Source organism: Pezoporus flaviventris, unplaced genomic scaffold (assembly GCF_033815535.1).
Source record: "Pezoporus flaviventris isolate CSIRO_AGI_PZ_B2104156 unplaced genomic scaffold, CSIRO_AGI_Pfla_v1 ptg000006l, whole genome shotgun sequence".
NCBI classification, from domain to species: domain Eukaryota; kingdom Metazoa; phylum Chordata; class Aves; order Psittaciformes; family Psittacidae; genus Pezoporus; species Pezoporus flaviventris.
In genome coordinates, this window is record NW_026892554.1 from 16,275,716 (window position 1) to 16,303,423 (window position 27,708).

Sequence of the window (27,708 nt, forward strand, 5' to 3'; positions counted from 1 at the left end):
TGATGATTTTGGTTGTCATGTCACCTGCTGCTTTGAACTGTAACCAAAATCTAATTTTTTTTTTTTTTAATTGGTATGACAGTAATGATACCCTGTTCATATGTAATGGTGGTCAGAAATGTTTAGTACTGCTTAACTGCAGCTGTATCTCAACTGAGAGAGGTATGAATATGGACAAACAACTGGCTATGGTTTCCACAGATTACCTGAAGCTTCAATTAGAAAAGATTACCTACAACAAAAATTAATTGAAGAAATTAGATGCAATTTCAGAGATTCTCTAAACGATGTATGTTGTTTAAATAAGTTTATTTCCATTTACTTACATCCTCTGACTCAAAGACATGGCATATCATTTTGTACTGCTTCTTTCCTTCTTGAGCACCAGGTGTTGTTTCAATACAGTCTTGAGAAGCTGATCTTGGCATGCGACGTCGTGCCATTAAAACCACAATGTTACCAATATCTGCAATATATGAGATAGTGCGCAGCGCGTGGTCCATCATTGTTTCCTACATAAAGCAAATAGAAATAAAATCATTCTTCACACATGCCTGCTGTTATTCTACAGATGCTGTATCTTCCCCCTCCTTGATGGCCCGTTGCTTGAGAGTAACAAAAGCTCTTCAAGAAACCGGCTTTGACAGAAGTGTTGTCTGAGCAAATACAACATGGTTCCTACTGTAAAGCAATAATTAAGATCTATAGTAATGTTTTGTAACCACTTTCATGCTGTTGGAAAATAATGTTTCCCTTTTGTATTGGTTTTGCTGAATGAAACAGATGCATTTCATAATGACAGAACAAGTTTTAGAGAAGTCATAAATATATGAGATGTTACAATTACCCCATTTTCTTTAATCACATCCTATAATAGCTATAATATCTAAGGCAACATTTTTCAATTCTTACTTTCTTTGCAAACAGCTATGAAGGACAGTATTTCACCTTCTCTGTAGGTGAAATTGTTAATAATTTTTTCTGGCTACCTACATACCTCAGATCAGTTTGATTCAAATAGGATTTTGACTGTGAGCCCATATGCTAGACCAATTCCTTCGAATGTCATTAGGTTGCATTGGGTTGTGCTGGGAGAACCAAACTCAGAAGAGCCATTGCCTATGAGAATGAATTCAAGTGAAACGTGTCCAAGCTTCATCCTAGTGAGCATTTCTAAGAACACATTAAGAATACTAAATATAAAAAGCTCTTGTCACAAATCCCTGAGCTCTGCATCCTTTTAATTACTTTAGCCTTTTAAACTCTTATTTTACTTCCTGCTATTAGCAGGGAAATCCCAACTTACTGCTTCCAAATATTTTTCTCCTAGGAATGTGTGGTTATTCAGTAGCTTTGATTAAGTATCAAGTTACCTTGGACAAATGAAAACTGCGTGCATATTTGTAGCCAGAGAAGGAAGTGTTTTCACTAAACTGGTTTTATTTCAGGTATTACCATTTTATCTTTTGCGTCCAATCTGCAATTCATATATTCAATATTAATTCTTTCTTACATGAAAGAGCGAAGAGGTCCCAGTAGGAAGAACCTTCAAGAACACTAAGGATGAACCTGCAGTAAGTTTTATTATTTCTGTACTCAGCATTAAGTATGAATAAATTAACTCATTTTCATTAGAAGGCTGCTATATGTAAAATAATGGTACTTTAATAAACTATATATATGGCATCACTACAGTGATAATTTAAAGCATTTTGATACAGTTAAGACTGCAAAGATAGAATTATATATCTGTTTACGCCAGTGTTTTAGACATTTATTTGCAGCTTCATACAGGCTTTACTCAAGATCTTGTATAAGCAACCTGATTTCTCCTTTAAAAATAAATAAAAGCCACAACTTAGAGAAGTTTTATTGATCAAACTGGCTGAGGATGTCCCCTATTTCTCACCCTCTTCTCCACCGAAAAACAGCCACCAAATTCTTCCTGAATTGTAATTAAAAAATACTTACTGAATCAATTTGTTCCACTTTACTTTGTGATCTCTATTAGTTTTAAGTCAGTAATTTGCTTTCTGGTGTCTAAAATATCTTTGGGTTTGGCCAAAACTAAGGTTGTGTCTGCTGCTTATGGCATCTGTTTGGATATATATGTGGATATTTCTATTGTGAAGAAAGAAGAATTGACTGCAGGTTTGTTGTTTGTTTTGCTTTTCTTTTTAACTAAGAAGGCTTTTTTTTTTCTTTTGCTTGTGGCTCTTGATGTGCACCAGAATATCCCATCGGGCAGCATGAGATCAGTTTTCATCTAAATCATAAGAGACACCTGAGATACCCTCCTTGCTGTGTCTGTAGTGGCAGGGTTTCCCTTGATACCCAATCTTCCAAAAAAAGATATAATGCGGTATGAGGCAATACACAATTTTCATAATTGATATAAGCAGCAGCATCCTTTATATAAGCAGCTAGGTATTAGTTTGCCATTAGTTGAACAAATCTCTAAAGCCTAAGAGAGAAAGATTTTCTCAAGTCAACAAAAGTAATTATTTTAACAATTTCAGTACAATTTAACTTGACAGAGAAAAATATAAATACTTTCTGTTTTTTAGAACCACATGCCTTACTGATGAGAATTGCTACCCATAAAATTGTTGTAATGATTCTTCTCAGCATTTAAATGAAATGTTCTAAGCTTATCCTAATTTGTAAAAGTGATGTTGGTTAAGAGATGGTTTGAGGGGTGTCTCTGAGGGCTGCAGGGGCTCAGGATTAGAGCACTTCTCTCAGAATGGAAAAATGTTTCATAATGGACATCTCAGCAGGGTCTTAGCGGCTCTGCAGTGATAACTGTTTTTCAGCAGCCTGCACTAAGTATTCTGTAAGGGTGTAATCGGACAGGCAATGTACACAACAGTGAATGGACTAGGAAAATGAATGCATTTAGTCTCACCTGCCAAGAAAGTTTTTCTGTCCTTATCATCTCACAGAAGTTACACAAAGTTTGTTGGGATATTTTGGGGTTGTTGGGATATTTTGGGGTTTTTGGTTGTTGGGATATTTTGGGGTTTTTGGTTGTTGGTTTTGTGTTGGGTTTTTTTTATTATTATTGCTTTGTTTTGGGGTTTTATTGTTTGGTTTTGTTTGTTGTGGTTTGGTTTTCTTAATTACAATTAGGATTAGGAATAAGACATAATATATAGTGACTGTAAACATGTCTTTACCTTTGACTTATTTGTGACTTTTTCCTTTCTTGCTCCATATTCCATTCCACTCTATTTTCCATTGCCATTATCTCATTTTCACTCTCTCTGCTCCTTTGTTACTTTCCCATGAATCCCTCCATCTTTGCTTCTCTATTCTTCACCACATCCCTTCTCTAGTCCCATCTATTCTATCCTTGTTATCTTTGTATTTGTCCTTAGAAATTCCGCCTCTTTTAGCCTTTCTCAAAACCTCTGTCCTGTCGAAACAGTCTTCTCCTGTCAAAATTTCCCTTCATTTCTAAGAACCCTTTTTGTTGTCCCTCCTGAAGCCCAAAGAACACCTGTTGGAGGAAAACCTAAGCACTTTTCCAAGCTTTCAAGTGATGTAGTCCTGTGGGAATGTGAATTACACAACCTAAAGAGTCAGCCGATCTTACAGAACCAGAGGCTCTGCACGCGCACTTTTGTGACCTCTGTATCTGTCTTTTTCTCTGCTAGTTTCAGTAACTAAATGCATAAAGAATTTAAAAGTGGCAGGGGTGCCATTTCCTACTGTTGCTGAGGGCAACAGAATCACCAGAGCTGGCCATGTTCGGTTGTAGCAACACACCTTACTGGTGCTACTCAGCTTTTCAAGCCCAGCTGCATGCTATTTTATAATATTGAATTGTACATTTTAAATCAGCTGCTATCTTCTGTGAGCTATACAACACTACAGATGGATTCAAACATGGATGGCACTCTGCAGAAATACGTTTTATGTAATTGATAAAGCCATGAAAGAATAGATTGTCTCTGTCAGCTGCCACAGCAGCTGAAATAGACCTATGGTAATTACACCAGTCAGGAAACTTCACTAGCACTGAAAAATATTAGCAAGCCAAACATGCAAAAGGATGCCAGCAGCAATGCTAAAAGACATGGGAATAAGTCTTACAGCTCTCGGAAACACACTGTAAAAATAAAGCAAGCAACAAAAAAACACCCCAAAAACAGGGCAAACACCAGAGAGCTTGTTATTATAATAATTTCCAATATTGCTATTGTCATCTAGTGGAACAGCTCATACTAGACACCATTCCTCATGGTGCACTGTTATTTTATAGCACGAGAAATCTTAGGGGAATCAGGAGAATAAGATAACAGTTTGACAAAGTGTTTATGGTCTGCCTCAAAGGACTTTCCTTATTTATGTTTAAAAGGGTTGGTGTCTAACTGAAATGCTGAACTATCTAAAGAAGGTAAAGAGTGACTTCCACTAAAACTAGTCCTTACTCAACAAAGAGAACTTATTTACTGCCATACATTCCAACTATAAGCTGTTCATTTATCAATAATTGTAGTCATCGTTACGCTGATAATTATTAGTATTTTATTTTCTACTAATGCAAAAAGTAGTCATAAGCTTTGATAATGTACTCTTTGGGTGATCACATCTACCAAGAGATCAAAAAAAAAGGCTGAGCCATAAAAATAGTGGTATTGGTTATCATGGATGATTTATGGATAGCAGACTGTAAACACTGCTGCCATTTTAAATGGAATATTCTACTCCTCTGGCTCCATCTCTTGGGAGTTCTGGTGGCATGTTAAGGACATCTGCTTACGTTAAAAGAAAAATCATCCATTTCCTGAAGATGCTATTGTTGCCCTCATATTGAAAGACAGTAATGCTCTCCCAAATTTCAGGAAGAAGCAGCTCCCTCATGCTTTGCATTGTTAGAAAAACAAACTATATGCTAATTGAGAAAAAAAAAATCCTAGATGTAGAGTGCTACATTTATCTTTATTGAAGTATCTCCTATACTTACAGCTCATTTCTTCAGTTAGTCATGACATTTCTGAACTCTGATCTTATACACCAAGATATTAGTTCAATAACCATTTTCTCTTTCCATCTTCCAAGTTGTATGTTAAAGTATTGAACAGTACTACATCAAAAAACATGCTTGTGAGTCCTCGTCTGCTCTTTATCTCTTTATATTGCCATCTATATGGCAATATATCAGAAATAAGTATACTCTTGGGAATTTTTTAGCCTGCTTGTAGCTCTTGTAGCTATATCATATAATCTAGAAAATATTATGCGATATAAGCCTTATGTAAGTCATCAGGTGACATCTGCCACGTCTGTGCCATGAACATTCCCCATCAGAAGGAAACACTTGATTTGACATGATTTACTTTTGACAAATCTGTACTGACTCTTGCTCATCTCCGCTCACAAACTGCCTACAAAGGGTCTGTTTGTTTTGGTAGCTTTCTGACAGTTTAACTTACCTATAATCCTTGGTATGTCCTGCTACTAAATAAAAAAGACTAAATATTACCTTCAGCAGTTCTAGAAGAGTATCATTGACAGAAAAGCATAAGGTCACTCCATTTTCCCAAATACTACAAGATAATAAATGTCTAAGAGATCTTGTGAGATTATTATACTAATGATATCCATGTATAAATTATATGTATTTAATTTTAAATTCCTTTAAAAAACATCGTATGAAGAGTGCCTCTTCTTGAATATATATATATATATATGTATTCCTAGATGATGAGGCTGATTGTTATTGTGGTCTCCAGACTATTCTGTAATATGAATAATTAATAACTTTCCTTAGGCAAAGAGGATGCTAGCTCAGATGCGATTTATGGAAAAAATGGAGGTAAAATGTTAAAAATAGCTTATTCAAGGCAGCAAATTACTTCCCTGTTAGATTGTAAATTTGAGTATTGAAACTGCAGCACACGTGCACTCCTAAAAGACTTTTGAATCTTTTCCTAAATTGAATTATAGATTTCAGCAACATGCAGACGTTTTCCAGTACATTAAATGAGCAAAACTAGTGTCAGTATTACTGTCTTGGCAAATGGCAAGTGTTACAACAATAGCAGATCTAACATGGCTGTATTCTTGCAACAGTGAATTTATCCAAATTTAGTAAATTTTCACATTAATAGTATAAGAGCACAGTGTAACCCAACATTATTCTTGAAGAGTTAATCTTAACTTACCTGTGTGTCTGCGTTTAAAACTTTGATTCTCTGTGTGGAGATGAACAGATCCACTTCAGTCAAGGCCTGAGAATCTCCCTCTGAAGTCTGAAAAACAGATGCTTTGTTACAAGGGAAATTTTAATTTCTCCTTTAGAATGACGAATTCACTGGTCACTTCAAGCATAACATGTGGGACAAGCACACTGTTAGACTGCTACAGACGGCTATTCAAAGGTGTTTCTAAATACATGCAAAGAATGCATGTAAATAGTGAAGCATACTAATTTTGTGGAGCCTGTGGGACTGACAGCTCAAGTACTAATATTTGTACTTATAGCCAGAACAGGAGGAAGAGCATGGCTGTTTCTTCCCCACTGTCTCACTGATGCACTTCACTACTTGAACTGCTGGAATTTAGATAGTAGAACTGAGAAAGTGACTTACTCCCAATCAGCTGCTTAGCCATGGCCATCTTCCATGAACTCACCAAAAGCAGTGCAGGCTGGTGCTCAGTACTGTGGTGGGGTTTAGGGCTTTATAGATGTTAGGGGTTATTCCTAGAAAGGAAAGAGCTAAGCACTGAACTAGTATTTCTCTCAAATCACAGAAAGCCATCAGCTGACTTTTAGACCTCAGCTTCTGAGCACTGCTTACTAGGGAAACAGTTCCATATCCCACAAGAAAACATGGTCACAGAGTAAGCAGGGTTACAGTGTAATGCCACACCCTTTCCAAAGTGTGAGTCCTGGCTCTGCTTATGTGAGAAAACAGAAGAAAGTGGCAAAGCAGCTGCTACCTCACACTGAAGCATCATCCAAGCGCTTACCTAATACTCTTGAGTTCCAGCAGGAATCTATTTATTCCTCTAGGCTATTGTCCCCAGTGTGCTACTGCAACTGGTACTTGGCAGCAGCTGTGCTAACACTCTCAGAATGAAATGACCACAGACTGTATCACCTGTGCTAAAGGCAGGCACCACTCTCCAGGTCAGAGGCTGGTTCTTTGGTGAAACTGTACAAGGAAGAATGATGTATTTGCTGCTCTTTTCTGTAGTTATAAAGGCTTAGCTGTGCCTGTAATTAATTCAGATTAATTTAATCTGAATTAAGTCTCATCCAGCAAAATACAAAACAAGCACATACTTTGGCAGAGATTACTTGGATTGATTTCATCCAAGACCATCACAAAGAGCAAGATTCATTTTAGTGATAATTTTGTCACCTGTATTTAGTTAACTGAAGTATAGTTTTTAGAGGAGTAAAATGTCTTCTGTGTGAATTCTTTCAGCTACTACCTGGTAAATTTATTTGGTTTTAAATATCGATAATAATTTAATAAATATACAGTAAGTCACAGGCACAAGAAATGCATCTTACTGCTTTGGTTAGTAAAATAAAAATAAGCAATACATTAAGAAAAATCTCCTAGATAACAGTGGCAATCTATTTGGACTAAACAAATCACAGGTGTTCAACAGAAGAAGAGCAGCAGAAAGGCACTCCAGCAAATGAATAATGAAGAAAATGAGTTCATTTTATTCCATCCACTGTTCTACTACTTAATGAAGAAGAAACCAAAATGAGGGTCCTTTATGAAGACCCATAGTGACACAGCACTCAAGTGAGAACGCACAGGAGAACATGTACAACAAAAATGTACGCAAATATTAGCATTCAAGAAAAACAGTTTACACACCGCTTTTTTCTTGATTTTAGCCGCCTTTTGCATCCTCTGAGGAGTAGCATAAGAAAAAAAAAGAATGCAAACAGATGTACACACAGAGAAAGAGAAAAGACAGTGTGGGAAGTCGGGGAGACTTTTTGACTATGAATCCTGACTGTTAAAAATTTGGGGGTAATGGAAGAAGAATGTGCAAGAGAGAAAGCTTTGTTTATACATTATGCAGTTGTCAAGCATAACTGGGTTTAATGACATTACGCACATTGTCAATTGATTACAAAAGATTTGGTACCAAAGAGTGTTATCTGTTAACAGCTGCCTGTAACATTTATCCTGCTAAATGTACAGCAGTCTAAAATGACAGTACATGCACTATTTTAAACTTAAGGTGTTCTATTTATATCAATCACATGTCTACATGTAATTGATGAACAAAACAAAATAGCCAAGTATCTCTGATGGAACGGGATTGCTATTAATTAATACATGAAACAGTTTTTAGGGAGTTAATTGCAATCAACAATTACTGCTCTAGATATCACATTAGGCTAAATAGAAATTCTAAGGTGTGAAAAGTTGAATGAACTAGACCTTTATTGCCTTCTGTTTGTTTCTAAATGCCAAATCAAACATCAGTCTCTTGCTAAGTAAATGATTTTCCCAATCTGGTTTCCTTCAAAAACATGTACTGACAAAGCATGTAATTTTTCTATTAGCATTTAAATCTACCTCTTTCTAACCATGTGTGTATTCAGTACTCAACATAAGAACATGGAGCTGTTGGAGCAACTCTAGAGGAGGTCCATGAGGATGATAAGGGGCTGGAGCACCTCCCATATGAAGACAGGCTAAGAAAGTTCTGTCTGAGGAAGAGAAGACCTCATAGCAACTTCCAGTATCTGAAGGGGGCCTATAAGGATGCTGGGGAGGGACTCTTCATTAGGGACTGTAGTGACAGGACAAGGGGTAATGGGTTCAAACTAAACCTGGAGAAGTTCAAGTTGGATATAAGGAAGAAGTTCTTTACTGGAAGGGTGGTGAGGCACTGGAACAGGTTACCCAAAGAAGTGGTAAATGCTCCATCCCTGGCAGTGATCAAGGTCAGATTGGACAGAGCCTTGGGCAACATGGTCTAGTGCAAGGCATCCATGGCAGGGGGATTGGAACTAGATTATCCGAAGGTCCTTTCCAGCCCAAACTATTCTGTGTTTATGATTCTATGAGGAATCCCCCAAAAATTGTGAAAGAAAAAGCTCTTAGTTGGGTTATTAACCAGAAAAGGCATTTTTTTTAAAACATCTGTATGATACACTCTATGCTACATTATTTACACAAAAATTATTCACTATAAATAACACCAAATCCAAACACAGTATTAATGAATCTTCTTGTCCTAAAAAATAATTCTATATACTGAGAGTAATCTTCACAATCTGTAGTAAAACCACAGTCAAACAAATATCCTGTGCTTTGCCATTGGAGTATTTCCTAACTGTAATTTGCAATTTGTCGTCAATTCTTCATACAGCTTCCAAACAATTTTGAATGGTCTATGGAATAATTTATATTTTGTTCCTCAGAAATGCTGTATGTATTTTCATAATAAGCACTGAGCACTGGAAACTAATGGTATTTACGGTACTGTATCCATACCCATGTAAGTGCATTCCAGAATAGACTTGAAGCTGCAGATCCCGTACTGGTCAGAGATCAACTGCCAAAAGACCGGATAGTACTCTACAAACCACAGAAATACCCTACCTTAACACGGCTCACTGCCTCTTGAGCCTGCATCATTCTTATGTTTTTGGAAGGGTTGCGCTCAGAGAGCAACTGTGTAGAGCCCAGGTAATTGGCTGCAAAGATGATTCCATCAATGAGGTCTTCAGGTTCACAAGGTCCTGGAACTGACAGGAGACACTTACAGTTACTGCCTTGCAAAAGACAGCAGAGAGATAAGAAATTGAATAAAGGACACTGAGGCTTGAACAACCTTTTTAATACCTTTTCTAATATGAAACAGGTGAAGAAATCCAGTGTAAAATAAAAGAATATTTTTCCCTATAATTATTTAAAGAAAACAAAGCTTACTATCTGAACACACAGTATTTAAAACCTTGCACAATGGTTTGACTGGAATTCTAGAGGGAAACCACTGGAAATTTTTTTCTCTGCTGCACCAATAAACACATTGAAATAATTTGCAAGTTTCAGAAATGCTTTTACAGTAACTTTTACTATTTCTAGGTATGACTTAGCATGAGCCAAACACATTTGTGTTTCCACATTTTTTGAGATATTTGTGGAAGTACACAGTCTCCAAATATTGTCTCTGGTAAAAATGCTGATGACCAATGGGCACAAAGGTGTACTTTGCTTCTGCAAATGTCTGCCATGAAACTTCACAGTTAAGGTAGTTCAGGAAACAAGAGCAGTAGGCATCTTGATGCTGTTTAGGCATGTGTAAGGCCTGAATTGAGAGACTGATAGAAAAATATAGGTCCTAGGCTGATGCAGATTGTATAAAGTGAGAGCTGGAGAGACGGCTTCAGTTCAGAAGTTCAATAAAATGTTCACAGTCTAAGCAATGGCATCTGCACAACAGATCATAGAGCCTTTTCCTCTGAAAGCAGGAGAGTCACAGAATGCACTTACAGAAAAGGAGGACATGGAAAGAGTATGAAAAATGTCATGTTAAAAAGGAGAGGGAAACGGTGGAACTTAAAAACAACTTGATATCAACTTGATATTTTTCAGATTTTAGCCTTTGTTCGGCAAAATGCCTTTGCACAAACTTAGTATTAACTACATAGTGACTTTGGTGAGACAGGCAAAACTGCAATTGCTGGTACGAATTCCAGTAGAGGCATTACTACATCAAGCAAAGACCAAAATTCCAAGAGTCTGCAGGATCTAGTAACAAGAAAAGTTCTGCTAGTTCTTTAAAACACACCAGTCCCTTAACATACTACTTTTCCATCCAAAAGGCTCTGGCTGAACTCAGGAAAGCTTGTTTTCTATTCAAGTATTTTCAGAACTGTCAAATTTGACCCACTTCTGGTTATATTGATGCTTTATACACCTCTGAGCAAGACTTCTTTTTTTTGGATTTCTAAGTCATTGATAGGCTACGTCAAAGGCACTTTCAAAGACATGTTCAGATCTATGAAATGGTAATCACCACCATATCTTAGGAGTCTGTGAAATTAATGAGTGTTAGAAAGGAAGCAGCAAATTCCTCTCATGTCTTGGCTGTTTGGTGACAGCAGTGATGTTTTTAACTAATTTGTCTGGAAAACTTCTTGAACATGGAAGTAACCTATGTTTTAAGCCATTTTATAATCCTAATTTTATTTATTTAGATTCTTTAAAGATTTGGGGGTTTTGATTTGGTATAGTTTCATCTCTTCATAGCATTAGAAAGTGATTTTTTGCAGAATCATTATGCTAGCAACAAAATCTGCAGCATCATGTATGAAAAAACTGCATATATGAAATGCTTATAGCAACAGCTATACAGGAAAAACAAAAAAAAGGCATTTCTAACAAACATTTTCCCATCATGAAGGCAATGTAAGCAATTGTCAGTAAAATAAGACATCTGTTGGAAGGATGGAATGGTATTGAAAATTGCCAGGGTCAAATTGGGTTACCTGAGTATTTTCTTCCCCTACCTCTGATGGCTTTAAATAATACAAAAACGCATACTTGGCTGAGGTCCCAGCTCATCAGAGCACTTAAGGATGCCCTTGACTGTAAGCATGTATAAGGCTTAGTAATGAGGAAGGGAAGAAGAAAGAAATAGATTTGAAACTTGAAGATTAGTCTAATGTGAACAAAGACTGGATTTTCATGTTGAATATTGGTGCTTAAACATTAGATACCTATTTCTGAAAAAATATAACTGCAAATTTCTGCACTGTCTTATCAATGCTATAGAGATTGCTTGATTTTCTGCTGATCTATAATGCAACAAGTATAAACATATTTCTAGACTAGACTAGGTCTAAACATTTTTAAATTAACTTGTTTTTTGCATTCATCAAATAAGAAAAAGAATATTAATTGAATAATTCAGAAAAACTGAATTTAATAATCTGTTAGGAACATATTTTTATATTTATCTAAAGTCATGCATAAACCAAGGATTCAGACAATATTTAGAGACTGCGCTCAGAGCACAGAAGCCATTTCAACTTTCTGCTGAGAACCATCATACTCCATGAAGTGATGAGACCTTAGGGTGTGCGGCACTGCAGCAGATTTTGCACAAGGAGTAAATGGACACAGGGCATATCTCACCTTGCAGAACGGCTATCTACAAGTTCCATATTTTGGCCCATTTCTTTACTTCATCATGGTTGTTACTGTACAAGGGAATCAGATTTATGGTGATAGGACAAATACAGAAAGCAAAAAAGTCAGAACCCCTGAACATGGAACTGATTACCACTACAAGTATGTAATGCTACTACTACTGAAACAATTCTAATGGCAAAAGGACACATTTCCAGTATTTTTTGGGCCTGTTATTTAAGTAGTTCTTACATTCACATGGCATATAAAAAGTATTATGTATCAATAGAGATATAGATATAGGTACTGTAGATAAGGAGTCATGCTGAAAATTAAGTGCCTGAACAGCTGAATATGACTATATCCAGAATATGGTTGTGCTATCACTGTCAAACCTCAGGGGAGAACAGGGACAGAATCTTTTCTGATGTGCAATAGGGACAATAGTGTGCAATAGTTCCTTTTGGGACTCTACATACAAATGAATACTAGAACTCTTACTTTTGCTTTGAATGCAGAGAGCAGTCATGTTAGCTATCATAAGCTCCTAGTGAGCTATGTATTTATTTGCATTAGACAGTGCCATATAATACCTGCAATAGAAAAAGCTTAATAGTTCACTTATCCACGTATACTGTGCAACTAATATAAAAAAATCAGAGAAAACAAAACAATAGAACCAATAAAGAAAAAGTTTTACGCTATCTAAAAGAGTATACTGACCCCTTCCGAACAGAGCAGTGAGATGAATGGTAAAGAAAGAAAAAGACATAACCTTTTTATCCCAATAAAATTAAAGTGTGCAGCTGTATCTACAAGCCCTGTGAGGGTGAATTTTCTAGTCCGTTTTAGAGCTCTACTCATGTTGGCCTCCCTTTATAGTTGCCTAGAATTAGTAGATGAGTATTACGAAGTATCACTTGCTTTCTTGTCTCCACCACCTTTGGGGAATTTACCTCTATTTAAGGCCTGTTACACAGTACCATGCAATGTGTCACATGTGATTTCCTTCAGATGCCAATCTGTGTAGAATGAGCAACCTCTGAACTTCCCATTTGCTCTAGCTCTTCAAGGAAATTACTAAAAATAGAAGCTGCTAGTCAAGCTAAGAAGTTGACTAGTTGAGAAGTTGCTAGTCAAGCTGATGAGATCAGGGAATAGAAGAAAAATGTGTTGGACATTGCAATGTTAGTCTAGATTGCAGTACGTTTTCCGTGAGTTAAGAATGGCGCTAGAAATTAAGTTTTTAACTTTCATTTACGGTTTCCATTGCGAGGAAGAGTGTGTTCATGGCAGATATAAGGGGTCATATCCTTGGAAGTTTCCTACTTTTTTCATGTTACAGTGTTAGACTTCTCTTTTGCAGGAAGATTTTTGCCCATACAAAGTTCTTCAGCTGTCTCTGAGTCAGGGAATGATAATGTTTTCAGTATAATCCCATTTTATCTCTGTCCACTTTTTTGTGTTAATAACAACTTACTTATTTTTCTCCAAACAAACAGAAAATTCCTCACAGCAATGCAAAGGAGACTGAAGAAAACCATGGAAGCATGGCTTTCGTAAGCAGATGATTAGATTACCCTATTTTTCATCAGATCAGCAGAATCTTTCATTTGTGTCACCGAGATTCCCAAAGTGCCATAACAGGCATCACATCAAAGTGATACAGAAGCTGCTCTGAACAGTGAAATGACTCCTTCCTCTGCACAAAATCATAAAGAACAAGGTGCTCTTAATACGTCCATAAATCTCCACCCTGCTGGGGCCCACTGTTACCACCTTTTTAATCCCCCTTCCAGATGTGTACTTGTCTCCATCTTCACCTTAACTATTTGAAAGCTCTGCTTGCTCTTCCTTTTCACCACCACCAGGCTCTCATTGCCAGAGGGAGAATGAAGATGTTAAAGACTTCGATACTTTAACTTTTCAGCTGTATTCTATTGGGTTTGACTGGTTTTTAGAACTGTGATCTTTGAAATATATTAAAACATTTGCTTCCATTTTATCGTACTTGAACTATGGATGATATAAAACTTACCATCAACAAAACTTGGAAATGAAGACACTTTCTTTGTCTGTTGAGAAATAAAAATGGTATAGCTGTAACAAAATTTTCACAAACTGAAGTGGCTTCATCTTACATTTGAAGAGCTGACCTTTGTTTAAAATAAAATAAAATTTCTGTGTGTAGCTTCTGCATAGCCACTATTTAAGAAAGTGAAACACATTGCATCACAGTAATTACATAGTTACATAGTGCCATTTACCTGGAATCTCAAAGCATTTTAAGCAGATCACAGCACACAGAAAAATAAGTGAGGGTGGGAAAAAGACCATGAAAATTACGTAGGAAGTCGGCTGTGAAATGAGCAATACAAACCAGCAATTTCCAGTCCAATGGTTTGTCCACTAGATCACGTTGCCTATTAATGATATCCCCAATTTCCAATTAAGAACATTTAACAGTATTTTACAAAGCAAGATTCTGGGTAAGTGAATGAAAAGAACCTGATTGCACGGTACACTGCATTACACTTAAATCTCAGCAGATGCCACAAAAGGGCTTGTTTTATGTTACTGTCTCTGTTCTCAATAAACAGATGTCATCCTTACATTTGCTCATCTTTTGCCAGCCTCCTCAGGCATTCCTATTTCCAGGAAAGAGGCTGATTTCTCCATTATGGAAAAAGGCTTAAGAAATGTGCCTCTTCGTTACTGTAACAGGGTATACGCTAAATATGTTACATGTTTTTGAGATAACAGACTTGTGCTTTTAAGTCTGAATTTAATTTCATTGTGTCTAGCCTCAAGCATAACCTCATTCTGTATTCTTAGATGTCATCTTTGCTCCAGTCTTCAGTGACAAGAGCAGGTCTGCATGTCACTGTGTTTTTTTCACAGCAGAAGCCAATTTCTTTTTGATGCTACTTTTGCTCTCCAATAATCCACAAAGATAATTTCTGAAGTGTTCTCCCTATTCTGTATATCATCAGAAAATTTTAGGCTTGAGCATATGCTATGAACACTCATATAAAATTTATGTGGCAACATCAAATCCATGGGTATAGTTCAAAGACTTTCTGGAATATACAGGCATGGTATTTATTGGCAGTTCAGGAAAAGAAACAGAGCCTTAGTATGCATGTGTCTGTGTGTGAGGGAGAAAGCTGACAATGTAGTGCCTGCTGTCAGCAGGAAGACAGGCAGCAGAACAGCCCAAGGTACCTACCTCAGGGGTGTTATTATTGTCAGCTGGTCCATTGAGGTCTGAACGCTGTTGCTTCCTTGGCTGCTCTAAACCATTGCACATCTGTAAGAAAAAAGAGAAAGGATTTCAAATCCTTTTGTCCTCTAAAAAGCTTCAAAACAAAGTAGAGATTTTAGTGGAAGTCAATGGTGCAAAGATAGTCAGAAATTTTTCACCAGATTAAATTACATTCATAAGATTTTAATAAAAATTTGTAAAACATTACCATATGAAGCTGTATTTATCACGTTCTCCTTATTTTACAAGTTATTTGTCATGAAGCTTCATATTAAAATATTGAGCTGTTTAATTATGAAAAAAGATTTACTTTGATGTAAATAATAAGACATTTCAGTTATCACTAAGCAGCAGTTAACGCTACCGATTTAAACTGATTTTATTTCAATGCAAATTATTCACATGAAATTAAGCCAAATGCTGACATGTTCAAATTGTTCAGAAACCAAAGCCAGAACTTTTAATTGTATTAATTCTCAGAACTGGACAAAATCAGAATAGTGCTAATGGCTATCTCTGAGCTAAACAGAATGCCAGCAGTGAGTGTAGGATCCTGTGTTCATGGGAGATCATAGAATCATAGAATCATTTAGGTTGGAAAAGACCTTCTATATCATCAAGTCCAACCTTTACCCTAGGACTGCCAAGTCCAGCACTAAAGTAGATCATTAAGGGCCTTGTCTACATGGTTTTTGAGTACTTCCAGGGATGGTGACTCCACCACTGCCCTGGCCAGTGCTTTCCAATGCTTGAGCACCCTTTTGGTGAAGAAATGTTTTCTAGTACCCAGTCTAAACCTCCCCTGGCACAGCCTGAGGCCCTTACTTCTTGTGCTATCACTTGTTACTTGGGAGAAGAGACCAACCCCCACCTCACTACAACCTCATGGCATCTCCTTCCTTTGGGCCAAGCAAATCTACAGGATGCTGGCAGCACAGCTTCAGGCTTCTGAAGAAATATGAGGGAAAATACCTTACACAAGGAAAATACTATGTCTTTAAACTACAGAACACTTCTTCTATTAAGTTCAGTATTCTCAGGAGCGGAATTTCTTCTCCAGACCTGGCGCAGGTCACAGAACAGCAGCACCCAGCACAGGGAGCACCCATGTCCCATACACACCAAAAACAAGAAGTTTTCATGACTCAGAGTTTTTAGTGTTAAAAATCTGGAAAACTAAGGTGATTTCTGGAACAAGTTCTTATGGTTTAGGATATTTCACTTTCCTTTTATCTCAGTTTCCCTATTATGTATAAAAAAGAGCGCCTAAATGCTAGTGTCATTGTAAGGCTTCGCAAGTAAGAACTTGCATCAACAGTTGTGCAGATGGAAAACACTAAGCCAGTGCTGTGTCAAAGGGTCAGCCTGAAAGCTACATGTGAACATAGCTCCTTGTCTTTTGTCTTTCAAATGCAGTATGTAGCTGCAATCAAACAAAGTTTGCATGTTAATCACTAGACAAATTCTTCCCTATGAGTACTATTTAGTCAGCTGAAAAAAATGGGCTAATGAAGTAGGCATGTTAGAGCTATTAGCTCAGTAAGCCATTAGGTTATTTTCAGGTAAGACAACATACACAAAGCAAGGATTTCAGGAAATAAAAGACTACATGAAAGATACACAGAGTACCAAGACTTGGGAACCCACTGACTAGTGCCCTGTCTACACTGCTGTACTAGACAAGCAGCTTACCATATCCTGCTTATAAATGCTATTCTGTTTGAGACAAGACAAATCTCATTCTATTCCACGGCTAAACTAATTTGGAGCAGTATTTTTGTTTTAAATGTTATGATAGCTAGAAAAAGCACATTTAAAGTATTATAAATACTTTATATGCTGACTTGCAGTCTAGAATAGGATCTAAAGCTAAACCAGAAGTCTGGAATTGACTGCACACTAAAACAGAGGTAAAGCTATATTAAAAGTCTCTTATTCTAGGATAAGAATCTGATAAGAGGGCAGGTTCTGCAAAGGAAAGATGTAAAAATATTAAAATATTAAAGTTGTAGTATTATTAAAACTTTTGCCACTGAGCAAATATGGAAGCAGTGTCCAGCATCATATGAAGGCATGTGAGGCACCAGAAAATGCCACCTTTAGGCTGAGAGGAAATTCAGACTCTACTTATTTAAGGTCATTAAAGCATCTATGCACATCTTTCAGAAATCAGTCTGCAGCTCCTGCCCCAGCAGGCCTGATCCTGGTGGCCGATTGCTGCCTTGGGGCCACCTGTGCCTCACTGGGAGACTCCCAGCCGTAGCCTTTATAACCACTCCTTCCTACAACACAAAGCCCCTCTTAGCTAGAGCTAAGGGCTGAGTGCTGCTGGTTTTTAACTCTGCTAGCTGTTTACTCCAGGGTAAGCTGTTCAGCTTTTCAGTCAAAAGCTCATCTCAGCAAGGTAGCTCTCCTCAAAGGTACTACTTGTGATCCCAAATGCTGCACTGGTGCTCAGCTCTGATGAAGCACTTTCCTGCTGGAGAACAATCTGCTAGAAAACAGCAGGTTAGTCACTTTTTGAATTATCTGGAGGTATAATTTGTCTTAGAGAGACATGGAAGATGAGCTTTTTTCAGAATTGTTAATCCTTTCGGTAAAGTGTTGGTAAGCAAGCAGTGAGTGCAGCTCAGAGGTGTGGTAAGGCTTTATTACTATTCTTAAACATTTGAATAATGAGGCTTATGACCCATACTTGCCAATCTCTCTACTAGCAATGTTATTCAAATATTATCAAATAATGCGCTGAGAAACCAATATACTGGCTTAGTAGTTTGAAAGTCATCTTGAAGCCTACTAAGCTTCTTGGAAAAGAGATATTTCGTGCTAAGTAGACTAGATTTAAGTTACCTGTTGCACAAGTAAACCAAAAGATCTGTTTAACTTTTCACTTAGGATTGTTGTCTCTCTAGAACACAGATAAAACAGATGACTATTGCTGTGTTCATCAATGTCAGTTAAGGACAAAACTCCAGTTTCTAGTTTCAACTTCTGTTATCCTCTGTTGGTTTCTGAAGACAGTTTATTGTTTGGTCATGTGTCCTCCTGATTGTTAAACGCTACTAGGTTTATAGAAGCATATCAAGATACATCCAAGACATCTTTTTGAATCAAAAGACGATAACAAGTCTATTCTGGTGGTACTATTCCTATTAAACTACATGACTGAAATAACTTCTGTAGATGCTGGTGATGTGTAGTGGGAATAGCTTTATGTACTCTTACTGAGCTGCTGCATTAGTTATTGTAACATCAGTAACATGTTGTTGACAGTAGGAGCAATTTGACCCAGCAAGATGTGCTTACAAAGATAGAATCTGAATGAGGCAGTTCTGGAGTAGCTGAAGGATTTCTGATTTTGATCACAGAAAAAAAAAGGCCAGACCTCTCACTCTATTCTCTCCAGAGATTCCACTACTTATGTGTTAATTTAGAGGCGCTGCTAGAATGTGTCAGAAGTTAAGAGGAAAATATTTGTACAAAGAAGGAGCTCCAAGTAAGCAAGTCAAACTAGAGCACAGAACTGGTGTTACAAAGAGAAGTATTAAAAGTTTAGGGATCTAAGCATTCCACAAAAGATTTTTCAATACAGTATCCAATTTCAATAAACATTAAAACAATTGCCAATTTATCTTTATAATCTTATAGAACTAAGGGTTTGGTGTTTTTTGGTTGTTTTTTTTTTTTTGTCCTTGTATATATTTCAAATTGGAAACCAGCCGTAATAAGATTTTTTGAGAAATGGCTGTGCTGAATGGTGTGGTTTTATGTGGATGTAATTTGAAGTGCATGCTGCCTTCTGCTTTAAACTGCCCAGAGAAGACTCTCTCTATTGCACTGACAGCTATGAGGCATTGATTTTGCTGTCTCCTGGTGTCAGGCACTTATTTCATAAAAAGCCATGGCTCTGCCAATTAGCACAGAGAAACTGGTTTTGTTTGAGAATGTGAAGGTTTGGGCTGTTCAGCACTTCTCAGTAAGTACTTACACTTGCAAAGTTTGGGAACTGTCATTCAATAATAGCCTTTTAGTACTTCTGCCCCACAGCTGCCTAGAACACATGGGAGAATGCAGAGAGCTTTCCTAATACTCTTTTACACTCTTGTGTTTTCCACAAATTCCATCAAATGCATCCCATAATACTCAGACTGAATTCCAGTAAGACATTCCTAAGATACGCTTTTTTAAAATGGCTATCACCTTGGCTGCTTCAGACTGTCCTAAGGCTGAGATCTTTTGGGGACAAAAAACCCCTGGATTTGGGCTCTTTACAGCAGAAGAGCACTGTGCGTGTGCCAAGAGAAGGGTGTAAACCTCAAATGTTTTTGCAAATACTGAGCTCTACAAATACAGGTAAAGAAAACACAGTGGCTGCACTGATGTGTGCAAAGTTGTTGGTGAACAGAGAAGAAAAAGACTTTGTAATATTTTCTTTCACAAATTCATTAGTGGCATTTTACCTGTCTCTGAATGTCCATGTTGAAAAGTGTAAGGGAAAAAGTGCCTATATGAAAGCTGTGAAATGAGACTAATACTGCACAAGCTCGTGGGGTACCTGCCAGGGAAGTTTGTATGAGAGTATTTGGTAAGGTTCCCAAATGTATAACCTAAGAATTGAATTGAAAAAGGAGAGCAATAGGATTCATGCGTCACAAGCAGCAGCATTAAAAAGCAGACTTCCCTCTAAGGTCCTTATTAATGGTGATAATGGCAAATCCCCCTCTCTTCTAAAGGGTATAAGTGAAGGTAGAGTGTTAGTGCTGTTAAACTTTACCTTGTATTGCTGGTAAATAGATCTGTTTCAATAGGATAGGAGACAATATGAATACTTGGGAGTCTGCAGTCTGAAATCTAAGTAGATGAGACATGAAGAACAAAGGACTGATTAGATGGTCATCTTCAGTCCCTACTTATAAAAAGTAGCACCCAGGCCATGCCAGTATTTCACAAAAGCAAGACTCCAGCTGGGATGAAAAGAGTAAACTACCACATACGAGGTTCCAGAGAGGAGTAACTACTCAATTATCTGTTCCAGTAGTGAAAAGCCATCTTCCATTGGTATTATTTCAGCTGCTGTCCAATGTTTTGCTAACATTTTTTTTGACTGCTTCTACCATTCTTTTAATTATGCTACCTGACTCTAAGAGTTACCATTAACTTAATAAAATAATAGGCAATGCCATCATTCTCTGCAGGTATTTTATGGGTGCAGTAGGAGAAACTAAAGTTCCAAATGCTGTCAGGGAGCAGTGAGATGGGCCTGGGACTGCCTGACACCATACTGCTTTGTATGGAAAGGAAGCAGAACAAGATACATTGCAGTGAATAGATCTGGAGACAAGGTTTTTGTGGTTCCATCTTGGTTTAGATCAAACCCTTGTTCTCATTTTGAGCAGTACACTCATCTGAAACAGGAAAGTACTTGCATTTTTCACTTAGTAAACTTGTTCCCAGGTTGATTGTTAGTTAAACCAACAATGTTCTAGATAAACTTGAAGCTGTGAAAATGTAACAGAATTCCAAAAAGAAAAAAAGATTTCAAGTCAACAGTAACTACTTTTGCACCGACCACCACATCAACTTTAAATTTCTGGTCATACTGTATGTTATCATTGGTTGAATGAGCCATCCAGTTCCTCTTCTTCCTTACTCTACCCAAAGATATACTTAAGTCACTTAATTCATGTTTATTTTGCAATAAAAACTGTGATAATTCAGTGGAATTTCATCAATAGGTTGTTTGACTTCTCTGCATGAAGCTGAAATATAATGAAGATATCTTTTGCTTATAATTTCATGTGTCAGATAAATTAGCAATTGGCTCAGTCTGAGATGACTAAGATGTCAAACAGTGGTGGGGGAAACTCCTGGCTTAAAGAAGTTGTTAATTTTGAGTTTATAGAATCATAGAATAGTTAGGGTTGGAAAGGACCTTAAGACCATCTAGTTCCAGCCCCCCTGCCATGGACAGGGACACCTCACACTAAACCATGTCACTCAAGGCTCTGTCCAACCTGGCCTTGAACGCTACCAGGGATGGAGCATTCACAGCTTCCCTGGGCAACCCACTCCAGTGCCTCACCATCCTTACAGTAAAGAACTTCCTCCTTACATCCAGTCTAAACTTCCCCTGTTCAAGTTTTAACCCATTACCCCTCGTTCTATCACTACAGTCTCTAATGAATAGTCCATCCTCAGCACCCCTATACCCCCCCTTCAGATACTGGAAGGCTGCTATGAGGTCTCCACGCAGCCTTTTCTTCTCCAGGCTGAACAGCCCCAACTTCCTCAGCCTATCTTCATACAGGAGGTGCTCCAGTCCCCTGACCATCCTTGTGGCCCTCCTCTGGACTTGTTCCAACAGTTCCATGTCCTTTTTATGTTGAGGACACCAGAACTTCACACAATACTCCAAGTGAGGTCTCACAAGAGCAGAGTAGAGGGGCAGGATCACCTCCTTCAACCTGCTGGTCACGCTCCTTTTGATGCGGCCCAGGATACAGTTGGCTTTCTGGGCTGCAAGCGCACACTGCTGGCTCATGTTCATTTTCTCATCAACCAACACCCCCAAGTCCTTCTCCGCAGGGCTGCTCTGAATCTCTTCTCTGCCCAACCTGTAGCTGTGCCTGGGATTGCTCCGACCCAGGTGTAGGACCTTGCACTTGGCATGGTTGTCATAAAATAGCCAAAATATTCAATTTCAACTTCCTAGATGTAAAACCTTTCTTAAATAACACCAGCCTGGAAAATCTGCAAGAAATAGAAGTTGTGCTAAGCAGTCAGTTAGAGTAAATACACACTTTAAACATATTCCAGGTCTCCCTCAGGCTTAACTAGTGCAGATCTTCTGTACTTCCCTAGAGGTGTTTACAAGTAAATGCTCATACAGGCATGCTCAAATATCCCTGAAGTTTTCAAGGGTGAGCATGTATATTTAAGAGTGGGGACTGACCCATACTGAAAGCAAGGTTTGCTTTGTTTTCCAGTTTCTGTAGATTGTTAGGTCTTTCTTAGAAGTGACTGCTGTTCTCTGGTAATTAATTGATGAAAGTAAACCTAGCAACCAGAACCTTTAAAATAGTGTTTGTCTACTGGTTATTTAACATTTGGCATGCAAGATGATTGCTAGCATTTATCATGGGCTATTAATTAATAACTGTATTTTTACAGGTATGTAAAAATGTATTGTGTATCAATTACTGTTAACTAACCTGAAATCTTACGCAGAAGTATTACCACTTATGGGAGGCAGGAAAGGAGGAGAGGAGGAGTAAGAAAAAAACCTAAGGACAGCACAATATGTGCACAAACCCACTAACTGCATATTCCTGTTTGCTTACTGTTTACAAAAACTGACATACACAGGTAGTATCTTGGTTTAACTTCAAAGCATTTCAATCTACGTTTACTTAGAGAACTGGGGCAAAAAATGTTCCATATTCAATATGTATGATTCTGTGCCATCGCTGTCGCCATGATGGTTTGTACTGTGTGATACACACTTAAAATAACTGCAGTCTTCTACCAAGATGAAAAAACCAAGGACCTCCCAAGTAAATAATCTGCAAATTATGCCTCGCAAGTCTACTGACAATGGCCTTGGGTTTTTCTCCTTTTACTACGCAAGTACTTTATTGTATTTAAAATAATAACTCTCAGTTTCACACATGAGATACAGGTTCATTTAGACAGTACCCTAATTGCATCCATCCCTTAGATATTTTATAGTGCATATTAAAAGAACTGAATGTCCCAGAAGAAAATCCTCTGTGCTTTATGTAAATTCTTCAAGGTCCAATCTCTATGCTATGGAATGTCCAGCCACACCTTGTGTTAAGGATGTGTATGAACCTCTATAAAATTCACTTTGGCAGAAATGCATACTGTGTTCCTGTTCTAACCCCCTCACAATGAGCCTGATTTTTATATAAAGTGGAGGATGATAAGCAACCTGCAGTGGGTGAACAGAACACAGCAAGACCAGTCAAATTCAAATAATGCTTGCCAAAGATTACTTAACTTGCTTTTTAACCTTTCTTTTACATCCCTGGAGGTTTCTGGGGTGGAGATGGGGGGAGAGGGAGGAAAAATTTCTTCATATCTCCATCTGAGAGCCTCCGTATCTCCAGAAGAAATGCTACTTCACACCTTTTTATGGCTTGGAAGCCAATGTGCTCTTCAGTGAAGATGCCCACAGCAGCTTTGCCCTGTCTCCTTTCTTTCAAATTACATGCATGTCTTGTCATCCAGTTTCTTTATACCTTTTTGCTGAACTGAAATGGATGCCTATACTGCTGTATCTCTGGATGCATCTCTACTTTCTCTCATCAAATATGGAAGGAATGAAATATTGTGTATTGTTTAATGCTCCATCCATCAGACAATATCTTTGTGGGTTTTATGAAGAGTGGTTATAGAAACTCAATGGCTACATGCCAGCCAGTGACTACCTTTCACAGCTACACTTTCTCTGTTATTAAAGACACGGCCCAAGACTGCCTGGAAATAACAATTAAAGCTCAGACAGACAACTCACGAATAACCCTTTGTTATTTTCATACCAGTGGCAATTATATCAATATCTTGGGGCTACAAAACCCCCAGTTGTTAGCAGTCTGGCAATAATGATAAAGTTACAATGCAGTTCAGCTCAACCTCTGCTAAATAAAGAGTACAAAAAGATGTTGAAATTAAATTGTTTTGAATTATGCAGGAGGGAAAAAAAAAACAAAACCCCAAAACCAGACACAGCAATTTCTTAATGAAGCATATATCACATATATCACTTTCTCATTCAAGAGCTCCTCCTCTCTTTTGTTCTGCAAATACTTTCAAAACTTAAAAGCAGCAACATTCCCAATGGCAGCTGCTGGTGTACTGTGCCAGAAAGACCATCGTTAGTCTAAACCAGGCTAACTACATTTCTCTGTTCCTAGCCTATACGTACCAACTATTCTAGCCATTCAAGATCATCAAGCTTACCCACACAGACTAGACCTTCCATGCTGGCAGAAAGGCACTGAATATTTTAAGCTACACAACTTGGTTCTAATTGTACTTCTGAAAATACAATATAGAAATTAATATTAAAAATTTGCTGTAGATATGAGAAATCTGAACATATCCCCTTAAGATAATTTTTTTTGTTGTTGTTGTTCACAGTTACAATAAAGGTCTGGCTGTTTCAACAGCGTGTACTTCAACATTTGATTTCCATTTAGTGTTTTTTCAGAGGAACTGACATTTTAATGTCTGTTCTTAATGGAATCATTTAAACTGTTTAACAGTGGGGCACTTAACTACAGAAAATCACAACATTTATAGATTTGATAAAGCTGAAACAGAAAACTTACACCTCCCAAATTTAATAAGTATTTCTTCCTTCTTGCCAAGATCAAGATATGACCAGCCAGTACAAAACCACAGCAACATGCAGGCACTTGTTGAAGTTGCTTTTACTGTATGCAGCATCTAGCCTTGACATATATTCTACTGAAAACAAAAAGAAATTAAAACCCACTAAGGCAATGGAACAGGAACCCTTAATGAGAAGAAAACCTACCCTTGAATATTTCATTCCTGACCCCAGTTTTAAGTTTATCTAGTGTGTCACTACAGAATAAGAGCGTAAGTAAACTAGCTCTGTCCCTTGCATCTGGAATACCTTGTTTTACTTGGAATTGTCTGTTCTCTGTGCAAAACCTTTTTTCCAGTTCTCCACCTAAACTGACTACATTCAGCACCTTTTTCTGAACATGTGATTATGTAGCCGTGACTGCAATCGTGAGTAAAAAAAAAGTAAAAATATTGCTTCTTAATTCTGTTTAGAATAACTAACAACATTTGCTTAAACAGCGAACCTCATACCTGCTCTTGTGGCCACTTCTGCCTGTCCTCCGGGGTTCTTGACTTTGCTTTAAAACCTCGAGGCGTATCTCCACTGTGCTTAGAAGCAGATGGGATATTCAGTGATTTTGGCCTCCCCTCATGCCTGTTAGCACTGTGAACAGCTTCTCCCTTTGAACAAGTCTCTTTATAGTCATGTGCCATGTTTTCAGTCCCAGTGTGCTCTGGACTCATTTCTGTTGTACTGTTAATACTGCTCATGCTCATACTCATTTTGATTTCTGCTACAATCTGGTCAATGTCCTCTTCCTGCTCTTCCAGCTCTGCATCCTCTTTTCTAGAATGGTATGGTGATATTCCCTGTGAGTTTCCATTAGTCTCTGCTGGGTAATAGTCCTGATAGCCACCTTCACTTTGACAGTACTGTATGTTTTCTTCTTGATCTTGAATCTCCAAAGATGATGTTTCATCTTCCAAAGTCTGAATGCCATTATCTTGACCCTCCTGCCACTCTTGCCTGTCCATCACCTCATTTTCATCTTGGTGCTGAATTTTACCTTCAGCCCATTCTTCTACAGCTTCCTGACATCCATCTGTTTCAACATGGTGTTCCTCATGGGGAGCATACTCTTCCCCATTGCAATCCATTCCTTCTAGGTAGCTGTCATCCTCTGGACAGTATCTAATGTAGTATGTGATCCCCTCCTCTTCTTCTGGCAAGCCTTCATCATAGTCCTCCTCCTCAGAAGTGTTATTCACATAGTCAGAGCTGGAATCACCATCTGCACTATGATCATTGCACTCATGTTCTATAGGTGGAGGACTACCTGCTCTGACAGTTCCTAGTTCTGCCTCTTTTGCTGCATAATCTTCAATAGGAAGGTCACTTTCTTCATTTTCAGGTTCCCTGTTGTGAGATGAAGTAGGGCAAGCTCTTGTTCTGTGATCCAGCATGCTGGCAGTAGTGCTTTGATGTTTCCTGTTTGCCATAGCCAAGTCCTTATATGACAATCATTTCTAAGCAATTACTGTAGGGAAGATGGAAAAACACAGTCAGATTTATTTGGTAAAAAGGATGTGTTTGTAGAAATTTAAACCAGATCCAGACAGAGACTTTTAAAATGCTCATGTTAAGGAACCATGAATTCAAAGTAACAGCTAGCACTCTGAAAGGAACAGATAAAGATACAGTTCTATATTTAGGATAAATGTATTCTATTGTAAGCTCCCTTCTGTCAGTGTGATAGAGAATTAATGCTGAATTTTGAAATTAGTTTTCGATTTCTTCTTCTTGCCATTATGAGGTCATGCTTTGATCGCTATGCAGCATAAAGGAGCTCTTCAATTTTCAGCTTAGGCATTTCTTTAATGTGTATTGAAAATCTGACCTGTCCCTACTGAAACTAAAGGAAAATAATTCCGTTAACTTGGCAGTCACACAGGACACTAAAGGATAATGCACTACTGTTAATGTTTGGGGGGGGGGTGTGTTATTTTGGTTTGTTTTAAATCACTGACTAGTTTTTTAGTTCTTACCAGCAGTATACCATTAAGTACCTCCCATCGTAAATCCAAATATTGGGTTTAGAATAGAACAGACTATATTTCAGTTGGAAAGGACCTACAATGATCACCTAGTCGAACAGCCCGAACAGCTCATGGCTGACCAAGTTAAAACATGTTAAGGGCCTTGTTCAAATGCCTCTTAAACACTGACAGTCTTGGGGCATCAACCACATTCTAGAAAGCCTGTTTCAGGGTTCGACAACCTTCTTAGTAAATAAATGCTTCCTAATGTCCAGTCTAAACCTCCCCTGGTACAGCTTTGAACCATTCCCACATGCCTTATCACTGAATACCAAGGAGAAGAGTTCAGTACTTCTCCTCTGTAGGCAGCTGTAGAGAGCAATGAGGTTGCCCCTCAGCCCAAAGTCCTTAGCTGCTCGTCACTGGACATTCCTTCCAGTCTGTTCACCAGCTTGGCTGCCCTCCTCTGTACACACACAAGGACATTTCAGCAGTCTCTTAAGTTGTGGGGCCCAGGACTTAAGTGCTCCAGGTGGACTGCACTGTTGAATACAACAGTGTAACTGCCCTGTTTGGCTGGTCATGCTGTGTTTGATGTACTCCAGGATGCAGTTTGTTCTCGGGGCTGTCCAGGTACCCCACTTATGCTGAGCCTGAGGTTTAGCAGCACTCCCAGATTCCTTCTTGCAGGGCTGTTCTCCAGCCACTCCTCTCACAGTTTACACTTTTGTCCAGTGTTATTCCACCCCAGGTGCAGAATCTGGTATTTTGACCTGTTATATTTCATCCCATTATTCATAGACCAATGCTCCAATTTATCTAGATCCCTCCACAAGACTGTTTTTCAAACAATCTATTCTATATGCCAGGACAAAAAGACACAACAAAAGCTCAATAATTATTCCCACTACATACTTGTGCTACATAAAATCATGTATT

The 27,708-nt window shown here is 38.0% G+C and overlaps 1 protein-coding gene across 4 annotated transcripts in view; it reads right to left on the minus strand.

Moving 5' to 3' along the window:
* Nucleotides 1-27,708, minus strand: part of APBA2 (amyloid beta precursor protein binding family A member 2) — an 87,507-nt gene that overhangs the window by 11,935 nt on the left and 47,864 nt on the right. For 2 of the 4 annotated variants that reach the window (XM_061447114.1, XM_061447113.1), the window contains 7 exons: nucleotides 25,264-26,270; nucleotides 15,361-15,441; nucleotides 14,170-14,206; nucleotides 9,597-9,742; nucleotides 7,851-7,886; nucleotides 6,174-6,260; nucleotides 327-512 (listed from right to left, as the gene is read on the minus strand). In XM_061447114.1, the coding sequence (XP_061303098.1) occupies nucleotides 327-512; nucleotides 6,174-6,260; nucleotides 7,851-7,886; nucleotides 9,597-9,742; nucleotides 14,170-14,206; nucleotides 15,361-15,441; nucleotides 25,264-26,232 (1,542 nt within the window). In that variant the 5' untranslated portion in view covers nucleotides 26,233-26,270. The remainder of the gene's footprint in view (nucleotides 1-326; nucleotides 513-6,173; nucleotides 6,261-7,850; nucleotides 7,887-9,596; nucleotides 9,743-14,169; nucleotides 14,207-15,360; nucleotides 15,442-25,263; nucleotides 26,271-27,708) is intronic. The other 2 variants (XM_061447116.1, XM_061447115.1) reach the window with 2 other exon arrangements.